At 41.6% G+C, this 12,061-nt stretch overlaps 1 protein-coding gene across 2 annotated transcripts in view; it reads right to left on the bottom strand.

Moving 5' to 3' along the window:
* MYRIP (myosin VIIA and Rab interacting protein) overlaps positions 1 to 12,061 on the bottom strand; it is a 240,212-nt gene that overhangs the window by 32,877 nt on the left and 195,274 nt on the right. For both annotated transcript variants that reach the window (XM_015591675.2, XM_015591674.2), the window contains one exon: positions 5,013 to 5,252. In XM_015591675.2, coding sequence (XP_015447161.1) covers positions 5,013 to 5,252 — 240 coding nt within the window. The remainder of the gene's footprint in view (positions 1 to 5,012; positions 5,253 to 12,061) is intronic.

The raw sequence follows: 12,061 nt of genomic DNA, 5'->3' as shown, positions 1-12,061 counted from the left end.
ATATATATATTTTCTTTCTTTTGTTTTTGTATTCTTTCTACCCAGAATGTTTCTGAAGAGCATAGTCTTGTTTATTCTGCAGAGCTTCAGACATACAGCATCTTTTTGCCTTCTCTCCCTTCTTACCTCCCATCTTCCCATCTCCCTATGGTGTCTTACTTTGGGGCTTTAGTGGGGTGTGAGCTCTGAACCACTTCCATGCTTTCTAGACCCTTCTTCTCACAACCTTCTAGAGCTCCTCTGCCCTCCTCTCTTCAAACCACCTGTCCTATGTCCCATTCTATTGCTGCGGTTGAGGCCACAGTGGTTTATCTTGGCCCTTCCGATAACACCTGCATTGCACTCGCATTCTGGACAATCCTTCTCTAGCGCTCAGTTCATCTTCTGCACAGAGAGGAAGATGTTCTGCTGAAGTCCCAACGATCCAGGAGAGAACTCGGAACTCTGTCTTACCACCCAGGCAGCCTGCCGCCCCTCGTACTCCAACAACAGGACAGGGTTATGCGAATGAGTGGAGCCAATGACAACATGAGTGGAGCCAATGACCACACGAATGAAATGAACCCTCCTCACCTGTTCCAGCACTGTGGATAAGAGCTGTAGTTCTAAGTGGACAGCTAAAGCTTCTCTTTTTTCCTACAGCAACAGTTAAATAGAAAGTTAGAAAAGAGGTGTTAATTCCTCAGTAGGCCTACTGAGATCAATATGGTTTGTAAGATACAAGTTAATACCTAACATATTCACTATAGCACCAGCTAAAGATGAAGACGTTCTTCTGAAATAAAATGTTGCCTGGGATGAAAGACATTGAAGCCTCTTGTGAATGGTGAGTTATTTTACAAGGGTGAGACACACATGGACAGCACTTGACTTTATGTTAACGCTGTGATATCTACAAAAAGCTTCCCACAAGCACATTAAACTTCAGAAACCCAAGGCTCTGGATTGTGTTTCCACGTGGCCTGGTGTTAGCCAATGGGGAGCAGCCATGAGAAGATGCACAAATTCATACTGAAAGACATTTATTAGTTTAGAGACGTCTCAGTGCTTTGATGAGAATTATTCCATGAAACCATAAATATGGGAGATGATCAGCTTGTCTGTGACTCCCTTGTGAAAATAATGCACAATGATTTAGCTATTTGTGATAATAATAAACAAAGACATTTTAAATAAAAATGCTTTCAGGATACTGGATTTGACCATAGTGTAAGAATAAATTTGACTATAGTGTAAGAATATACTAATTTGGGCCTTCGACAAACACCTCTATTCTAAAAGCTTGACATATGTCATTTATTATACAAACAGTGTCATAAATGATACTTATGTCAGAAAACAAAAACCTATTTAATTCATGATATATCTAGAACCATGGGATTTTGAAGCCAGAGGGACCTTGGGGGATCACTGCTCCAAGCCTGGCAAGACTAGGGGGTTTATGAAAGACTCAACTCCTGAATGTGGTCTCCAATCTTAGGCCAGGAGTACTTGGCCCTTTTTTGCATTCCTCCTTCAGGAATGCAGCATCGCATACCTAGAGGTAAATGATTCTAAGAACCACTTCAGCCAGGACTTCGTTACAGAACCAACGGCAGGGCCACCTGCCCAGCAGTAGAGGAGAAGCAAATGCTCATTCCTGGGCTCCGAGGACCCCATGGTTTGGAAGGCCGATTACTGAGGCTCAAGGGAACTAAGGTGACATAAAGAAAAAAAACATGAACCTTTGGGAATCCAGTTCCCAGGAGTTTCTGGGCTGCCCCCAAGATCTACAAGCTCATTCTTCAGCTAGTTAAAATGCAGATGGCAGTGCCCATCCTTGAAGCATCCCTGGGCTCCCAACACCCAGCCAAAGTGAGCCAACTCCAGGAACAAGTCTGCCCATAGCTAAGGGCTCACGCTAATCAAAAAGCGTGTTCCTAAAACAGTTCTTCTGATTCTGGACTCTTAGGATTCTGAAGCTCTAATTTCTGGATGGCTTTTCAGACTAAGGACACTGAACTGCCACTGATGTCACCGTGTCTACAGGAATATATACATTCTTTTTTTTTTTTTTTTAGCTCCCAGAGAGCAGGGCCAGTAGTGGAGGCAGAAGGGCCAGAGAAGTCTGGATAAAGATCTCTCTCTGAATCAAGGGAGGCCCCTCTTGGTAAGACGAAGGCATTTAATTAGCAGCCAGTTAGGCATTAGGATTGCCTCGCTACTTAGTCACAACACTGAAGCGAGTGTTTATGAACTGAGAACTCTCCTGTTTGGTTCCTGTCACAGTGTGTTTTCTCCCAGAGGCAGACTCAGAGACAAGGATTTGAGTGCATGCAGTTTATTTGGGAGGCGAGCCCAGGAAATAGCGGTGTAGGAGTGGGGACGTGAGGCAGTCAAGAGAAAGGGGCGAGTGAGGACTGCCTTACCAAGCTCTTCATCACTGTGGGTGCCTAGAGCTCAGTCTGCTGGGGAACTTGGGACATGAATGTGTAGCTCATGTCCCAGAGTCACCACTCAAGGGGGACAATGGAGCTGGAGTATTTACACTCTTCCCCTCAGTCACTGGTTAGGGCTGTCCCCAGGCAGTTTATTTCTCTGGCGTCCAGCCTGCCTTCTGCACAGGATGAGGCGCTCGTGCTGCCTAAGGGGACTGAGGCGGTTGGACTTTGGGCCAGTACATAACCATAGTGAACAGATGAGGGTGAACACTGACAGCTTCTGGAACAGTTACAGGAGTTCAGATCCACTCCCCAAACATGCTGTGTGTGCATGTGTGTGTGCGTGTGCGCCTGTGAGTGTACAAACTAGTTGTGGTCGGATCACAGGGGAAGTCATTGGCTATTCTAATCCCGAAGATGGGAATCTGGGGTTCTGATGTGGTGTTTTCGCTTTACATCCTGCATAATACGACAAAGCATCAAATGTGGTTACAGACCTATGGCTTGACTCTGCCAGTGCTGACTAAGCCGTTCCTTTGATGTCAGCAGAGGTACGTTATTTCATGACAGTGAAGTTTATTTTCTCTTGAAGCTGTTAAAGGGGATACAATCATTAATCTCTGCTGGGCTCCTGCTATGTGCCAAATGTTATGCTGTGTAATTCATTCCTCACAACTCTATAAAAGGTATGATTATCTCCATTTTACAGATAAAGGTACAATGTGTTTATCCAATCAACAATGAAGACCTGGGCTGGGTCCTAGGGATCAATAATAATAAAAAAATAAGACAGACGTGGGCTTGTGGACAGGCCGGGAGCAAGTTCAAAGATTGCAGGGCAGCTCTCCCTGTCAAGTGGGGAAGGAGGGCCAAGAAGGGCCTGGAGGGACAGGGAGAACAGTTCAGAGGTGATGTATTATAAGCAGGCAAGAAATGACACTGGCTTGTTCTAAGTAGGGGCAATGAGTTAAGACACTAATCAAAGTCCACAGAGTTTATAAGCTGCATGGTTATGTTTTCAACTCAGTCTAATCCTGAAGCCTATCTCTATGCCCTTCTTTTTCTAAATAATATCCAATATGCAAACCTGAATTTCTGTTTTCCTTTAATCAGAGTAGCCCATGACTGATCGTGAAAATATATTAATTACCTTTCAGTTTGCTACATGGATTTTTATATATAGCAAGTGATACCTGGTTGATATTTAACTCATTGAGTCATGGTAGGCTGGGGGACAAACTTAAATTTTGCCACCTTTGGGAGTGTGAATAAAGCAACTCTCCTAATTTCCTGCTAAGTAAGGGCACAGGACAGAATGGGGGGTCTGGTCCAAGTGCCCGGGATTCCTCCCATTGGTTCCTCCTTTCCCTGTTCACATCCTGCCTGGAAGAGCACAGGGCAGGTTGTTGGCTGTGCGTCTAGAAGGTGAGGCCTGCAGGCTGCAGAGGGGTGGAAGTACATGAGTCATCCTGGCCTAGCATGCCACGGGAACAGCATGAGTGTTTGAAGCCTTGGGAGCATCAGGCAGCAAAGCCGGTAGGATGCAGAGCCATTATAAGAAATAATGTGATATTCTTCAGTTATCATCTGGCTCCCAGCTCTAGCAGACAAATGTGACCATAACAGGGCATCGGTTCAAGTACCAGAGAGGATCAGAGCCTATTACCATTGGGGAAGCAATGGTTTGGATCCCACATCCCAGGGCGGGGCTGCCTGTGATGGCCAAGCTCTGCTTTCCAACCCACAGACACGTGATGGGAAGGACTTGTGTGCTGTCCACAGGCAGAGGGCCTGGCACATTTATGAGTGAGGACCCCACGGCTATGGAGGGTGAGATGAAAATGAGTGAAAGGTGGAGTCTGAGGTGCTGGAGGGTTCAGGGGCTCAGCTATGGAGGATGCTCCCTACTTGCCTCTGGGCCTGCTCTTGGATATCTGTGGCCATTGCTAGGTTGGCCTGGCTACTCTATGGTACCCCAACTTGGCTGTTGAGCAGGTAAAGGGCTCATTCACCCATGCACGTGGGCCCCCAGCAGCTTGTTGGCTTATATGGCATACTCTCAAAGCAGGAAAAATCTGATCACAAGTGGAAAGAAATCCAGATGTTTCAAGACAAGATCTTATGTGAGTCACAGAAGAGGCAGCTCTTTGTAAAGGTAGGAGCCCATGACTTGAGGTCAGAGAGGTTTGGAATGCAGCCTCAGCTCTGAAACCTACTAGCTGTGGGCCTTGGGTAAGTTCTTTGGTGACTAGCCTCGGTTTCCTCATCTGCAAAAGGGCCTGCATCTACTTCAAAGGGTTTTATTCAATGGACTAATCAACATTGGCAAAGCACCAGGCACATAGGGAAACTCAACAAATGTTAGTTTCCCCGCCTTCCGAGGGAGGGAGCAGAGATATTCTGACTCTAAAATGACGAAGTCTAGCGTGAACAAGCTTGGAGAAGCTGTAGGCAGAACCCAGGCATAGGCTGCAGGCCGGGCATCTGAGATCACCTTCTGCCAGGGTTTGGGTCTGTCTTCTGTGTACAGAACCTTTCCCCACACCCCGGCTGCAGACACGGAGCTGTCACACGTGGTTTCACGGCCCTTACCTTCTTCAGCTCTTCCTGGACGCTTTGGCTGTTGTCTTCGGAGGACACACTTTCCTTCTGGTTCTCAGACTCTGTCTTAGGCTCGGACTCCTGGTCCTCCCCTGAAGACGTATCCTTCTCACTCATTTTCATTGCTAACTTGAAAAACCTGCTTCTCACTTTCTCCTCCGTGATGTCTGCGCCCATCTGGGGGTGCCGAGCCTCACTGCTGAGCTCAGTCTCTGATAAATCGCCTGATACCTAAATGAAAACCAGAATCATGAGCTGAGGATGCCTCTGCACCAGTCACGTTGCTTATTGTCCCCAGTGCCCCTCCCCCCACCAGTGAAGGATCGTCCAGGAAAGTAACAACTCTCTTACCTGATCTGCTTCCCCTGTAGATGGCCTTTTACTTTTTATTTTTATTTTCTCAAACACACGCATCTTAACACTTTGTTAAAGGGTTCAGATAGGTGAGCGTCTGTACTTGAAAAGGTATTTGAATTCATTCAGTGTTTTTCATTCACAAAATACATATTGAGTGCCCACAACGGGCAGCACTGTGCTGGTGCTGACCCAACCTGGCCAGCCACCCTAGTGAAGGAGATACACTGAAACCTTATGTACAGTTACGGTGATGAGTGCAGAGAAGCAGGGTGGGGACTGAGGCTCTGCCAACCCACTAACGGGCACTTGATGGAAGGGGCTGGGAGTTCGGGAAGTCTTCTTTCTAGAAGCGATGTTTGAGTTGAGATTTGAAGTGTAGCAGTAACCCAGCTAAAAGAGAGAGGAGGGAGAATGGTACTCTATGCAAAGCACAACAATTTTGAGATGGAGCAAGGTCCTTGCACATATGTAAGGAGCACTGTGTGACATTCCCTTGATAATTTACAGTTCCGGCTTAACAATTATACCTCTGGCTCCTACTCTCTACTTGGTGAATATCTCCTAAGCTCCTTCTATGAGCAGACCCCTGACCAGGCCTGGAGGACTCGAGGACGGCACGGTGTCTGTGACTCACTCTCTGTTCCTGGCCTTGAGTTGGACAGATGTGTATGGAATGTTAACAAGATAACCCTCAGCATACCATCAGGGCCCATTAGACCCAATCTTAGCTTTTGAATTTCCTCTTTGAGTTTTTCAAACTGTTAATAAGACTTGATATTTCATGGCTTTTATTCTTTTGCGAAGGGCTTCCACAGAATGAAGAGAAAATTTACTTATATTTTAAATAAAACAAAACTCATTCTATTTTGCATGTACTATATGGGTTCACTGGGCCTTTTTATAAATCTAAGGTACACGATGGGATCTTTGTGATCTTATTTTTCCTTTCTTTTGAAATATTTTGCTATTTCATCATCCTGGGAAATATCTTTCATTATACTCATCAGTCATTCCCAATTATGCTAAAAGAGACTAAGATAATAAAACAGAAGAATAGAATTGCCTTGAAGGATGATTCAACAGCAAAATAAATCGTCACTATCTTGAGTCAGCTTTCAGCTCATTGCCTACAGTTGAGAATTCAAAATTTCATAATGGCAAAGAGAAGAATTTGACAGAGAACAATATTTCACAATTATTAGATGACTCAGAAGATGACTTCAAAGAGGAGAGCAGCTTTCTAGACTAACAAGGACGGCGAAGTTGTTTGTATATGTAAAATCTCAGACTAAAAGTCTTTAGATGATAGCATCCTAGGTGAATTATCTCAAACTCAAGAATTAATGAGTAAACAATATACTCATAAGGACAAAAGAAAATATGGTATTTTTATTTAGTTAGTCATTCCACAGGAAGGGCTTTATCACACATTTTACAACGAGAATCTGAGCCATCCTGTTTTGCTAAAAAGATGCACGACAGATTCTTTCATTCTTTATGATGTTTGTGCATCAAGTTTATTTGACAAATGTTAAAGGCAGCTGTCTATATAAAGGTGATTAGAAGGAAACAAATTATAGAAATGAGAAAAAGAATCACTGGATTGATGAAAGAAAAAAGGTCCTTTGGAAAGGACCATTTTTTTCTGGTCCTGAGCAAGAATGATAAGGGCCTCATGAGAGGTGTCCAGTGCCATTAGCATGCTTGAGAAGGAGGAAGTCCTTTGTCTGGGGATCTAGGGAAGCTCCACGGGAAGAATGGTCTCTGAATAGATTCTTGAAAGATGAGGTTGATTTTAATATGTATATATGAGCTCAGGCATTCTTAAAGAGAAAGCAGCAGGACCAGTAAGACTCGGTGTGCATGAAACTGCTTAGTGTAGTTAGAAGAAAAAGGCTAAGAGGAGAGACTGGGGAGCTTGGGGGTGAGAAGAAAACAGGCCTGGATCAGACCACAGAGGGTTAAGCACCAGCCTGAGCTTCATCTATCAAATGGTTTGGCTGCTACTGTGGTGGTATGTACTAAATTAGCCAGGAAGTCAGCAACTGGCTTCCCACTCACACCTGGTCACCTTCTTACCATCTCACTCGATGGATTTGACACACTGAACTGTCAATTCATCTTAACTCTGGTTTGCTTTTCTTAAGCTTTGGCCTATTTCTTTATCACAGTCAGTGAGCATGTATTGAGTGCCTGCTCTGTGCTGGGCCCTGTGCTGGCCACTGAAGCTCGAAAGTGAGAGTGACAGTACTCCTGCCCTGGTGGAATTCATGGTCTGGTGGCGAGAGGGACATCTACCCAGGTCATGGTAACACACTGGGGTACAACACACACGCATGTGGGGGTTTGATGAGACTCAGAGGAGGAACCCTCACCTAGTTGGTTGAAGTGAATGTCGGCAAGGAAGGGACATTGGAATAGGTGATACCTGAGCAAAATCGTAAAGAATGGAATCCTAGAAATTGTCAGGATAGACCTCAAGTTTTATTTGAGTTGAGAATAGTAATGTTAAGTGGTGGCCTGGCCTGGGGTTCCATAAGGACTTTGTGTAATCACATGCACAGGGATGCGATCTCCAGGACATGTGATATCATAAATATGGGTGGAATCACCATGATCAAAAGCCACCAGAGCTTCAAAAACAACTTAGTAATATTTGGCTGTGAAATATTTATCAAGTTGATTAACAAACATTTACATCTCTAAAGAAAAATAGGCAAAATAAATCCTCACTTAACATTGTTGATACGTTCTTGGAAACTGGGGCTTTCAGCAAAATGATATATAATGAAACCAATTTAACCACAGGCTAATTGACCTAAATAAGAGATAAGTTCTTACGGCATATTTCTGGTTACAAAAACATCACCAAAGAAATACCCAAAACACTTTTAATAGTAAACACTGAAATGTGCGCTATACATGTATTTAAGAAAGATGAATAGAAACAAGACAACTATTTTCCAATCTACTTATTCTAGTTGAGGGTCGCAGCAGGCCAGAGCCTATCCCAGCAGCTGGGGTGGGGGGTGGGTATGGCGGGGAGCCCACCCTGGACAGGACGTCCTTCCACCATAGGGCTCACTCATACACACCCCCACACTCACTCAGCAGGGACAATGTGGACACGCCAATTCACCTCAAATGCACATCTTTGGGATGTGAGAGGAAATCAGGGTCCCTGGAGAAAACCCAAACAGACATGGGGAGAACATGTACACTCCACACAGACAGCGGCCCTGCCTGGGAATTGACTTTTTAAATTCTCATCAACATCATAACGAAATGACATTATTCAAAGGACCTGCTGTAGCCAGAACGACTGTTGACTCTCCCCACCAATATCCTCCCAACCTCAAACCTTGGTCCAGAATGTCAGATAAATGCTCATTGCAAAACAAAATAAAACAAACGAAAACACAACTCCTGAGTCTTCTATGGTAGCTTTTTAAGCATCCAAAGATAAACCCTAATCTCAAATCCCCCTTCATCCTGACCTGTTTTATGGCCACTTAGAAAATGTATTTCCCCAAAAACATGCAAGTGGGTAGAGGGAAGAACTAGCTATGGTGCCAAGCTACATCCTAGGAGGTGTGGACATGAAATGTAAAGCCCTAGGATGGAGACTATAAAAACCACGTAGACGTGTACAGTGGTTTTCGTTGTTTTCCATTCATCCACTTAATCGACATATGCGTAGTCAGTACTGTAGCTAGGTTCTTCGCCATCTGTTCTAAGACATACAGAGCAAGGAAATGAGAGTAGGGAAAAACTACCGTCTTAAGCTAGCAGAGATGAAATGGGGAAATGACTGGAGTATGCTAGATACTGGCAACAGGATGGGGAGAGTGTTATCCTCATTCAAGAATGACTAAGAGAAAAGGCTAACACGAACCGAGGGAAAAATACTACAGAACAAAAAAGCAAAAGTGAGCTTAAAGATATCACACACATTTTACTACGGATTCTAATATATAAAATATTTCATATATAAAATTTACCTATAAAGCTACCCAGGTCCATCTCTTAGAAGGGGCAGACTTAAATAGCTTTATAAGTGAATATTTCCAAACTTTCAGAAAATTATCAAGTCATATAAAGTGTTCTAGACAATAGTAAAAAAAAAAAAAGAGAGAGAAATCCTTTCCAGTTCATTAATATAGCCAGATATCAAAACTGAACAAGATAGCATAAAAATGTATACCCATAAATAGGAACCAGTTTTTATAGAAAGCAATCACAATCCGATAAGATTTATGTATCAAATGAAAAGATGACTCAGAATTAAAAAAAAAAAAATCAATGCGATTTGTGACATTAACAGATTATAGAAGGAAAACCACACGATCATCTCGATAGACCTCAAAAAGCAGTTGTTAAAATAAAACTCACATCCCTGATGTAAATTGTTTAGGAAGCTAGGAACAGACAGACGCTTCTTTATTTTGATAATCTTTACTAAACTTAGAGGAGGCATCACGCTTAATGGCGAGATACTGGAAGCAGGTGACGAAGGGCAGTGGCAAGGCAAACACAGGGTGCCAGGTCTCACTGCCACTTCACAGGGTAGCACAGGTCGTCACCAGTGCCATACGATGAGCAAGGTAGAGAAGTATAAATAATGGAAAGGAAAAGACAAAAACGTCATTACTTATAGACAATATCATTATCTACCTGGAAGAGTAAGGGAATCATTTGAAAGACTATTAGAATTAATAAGAGAATCTATTAAGGTGCTAAGTTGTACAACATAAACATAAAATCAATTGTGTTCTCTACACCAGCAAAACCCAATGAGAACACGTAATAGACAAAAAGGTCTCATGATCTCATTCACGGTATCAACAAAATATATAAGATACTTAAAAATTACTTCGCGAGAATAAGAGATTTGAAAAAAAAATCTATAAAACTTTACTGAAAGTAAATAAATGGAGACAAGTATGATGCCCTTGTGGGAAGGCTCAATAGCATAAAGAGATAAATTATTCCTAAATGGATAAATATATTTGAAGTAGTCCAAGCAAGACAAAAAAAAGATTTTTTTTTGTGACTTGAGCAGATTTAAGAAAATAATTTATATGAGCAAAGGGTTGAAAAAAGTCAAGATACTTTCATAAAATCTCATTAACAAAAACAACAGTGAAGGGAAGACCATCCCAAAATACATTATAAAGTTATGATAATTAAAATAAAGTTGTATTTGTACATGGATGAAACTTCTGGATCAATGAACAAAACAGAGTAAAAAAAAACAGGCTCATGGAAATAAAGGTTAATATATATTAAAGGGGCATCTGAAGCCAGTAGATGTTGGATGAATTATTTAGTAATGAGTTGGTAACAAAAATTTAATTTGAAAAAAATAAGGTTAAATCTTATATCATCCAGATGAGTAAAGTACAGATGGACTAAAGGGCTAAATGTAAAATATGAAACTACAAAGTATTAGGGAAAAAAGTAGGAAAATAGTCTTATAACCTCGGGGATTAAAAGCCTTTTTAAACAAGGTACAAAATAAAAAAGGAAATAATTGATAAATTATTATTAACAAAATAATTGATAAATTATTAGTAACAAAAATTTCTGTATATAAAATATAAAGTTAAGGGAAAAGTCATAGCCTAGGGGAGAATATTTTCAATGTATAACCATCAAAAAACTAAAATCTACAATATAATTAGAAAATAAAACGAAGTTTTAAAAATCAATAAGAAAAAGGCAAAAGGTCCAATAAAGTAATAGTAGAAGTATATAAATGTGTCTTCCACAGAAAAAAAAATACAAATAGCTTTAAATATAGGAAAAAATACTTAACCTCAGGAGTACCTATGAAAATGTTAACTATAAAGAAATATATTTCTTCCTCACATAAAGTAGGCAAGAATTTAACAGACCGAGAGCACTAAGTATCGCTGACAATATATGCAGTTCTATGGCAAGGTAAATTGCTATGATGTTTAGGGACCTTAATTTGGCAAGTATGCATTAAAATTAAAGATCTATATATGCTTCCTCAGCAATTCTACTTCCTATACTTGTATAAAGAGGCTTGCACAATGATATTCTCTGCAGTATTGTTTATAACATCGACCACTGAAAAGTCTTAAATATCTATCATTATGGGAACTATTGATTGTTGACCGCTCCCCATCACTATTGATTGTTGACCGCTCCCCAGGGAGTTGGGCACACCTTGGGAGCAGCTTGTCCCAACGGGGAAAAGCCTTTTATCACTACCATTGCTTAGAATTTTCCCTGCATGGTGCAAAGTGATAATAAAAAACCTGAATTTTTATTAGGTTTATTTTGTTTAAAAATTCTCTACAGGCAATGCACCCTTACTGCTTGCACCCTGGATGGATTGCCCCCACTCCTGTGCTCTTCCTGGGGACCACGTGATGCAATCTTTTGCAGGTACTATGCGTAGTTTCGTGTGCGCTGACATCTCTATCACTCATTGTTAAGAGAAAGAGGCAGAAGAATATGGAGAGTAAGATGCTGATTTTCCTAAAACAGATACATTTACAAAACTATATTTCTAAACGCATTATACGTATATGAATGCACAAACACGGCTGTTGTCATTTTGGAGGAGATGACAAGGATTTAGAGTTGTGGTTAAGGGAAACTATATCTGTATGTTTTAATATACTTATATTATACATATATATATAATATGT

The sequence above is a fragment of the Pteropus alecto genome, unplaced genomic scaffold, assembly GCF_000325575.1.
Source record: "Pteropus alecto unplaced genomic scaffold, ASM32557v1 scaffold156, whole genome shotgun sequence".
In the NCBI taxonomy this organism is placed as follows: domain Eukaryota; kingdom Metazoa; phylum Chordata; class Mammalia; order Chiroptera; family Pteropodidae; genus Pteropus; species Pteropus alecto.
Note: the sequence above shows the minus strand (reverse complement) of the source record. Positions and strands in the feature narration are given on the sequence as shown.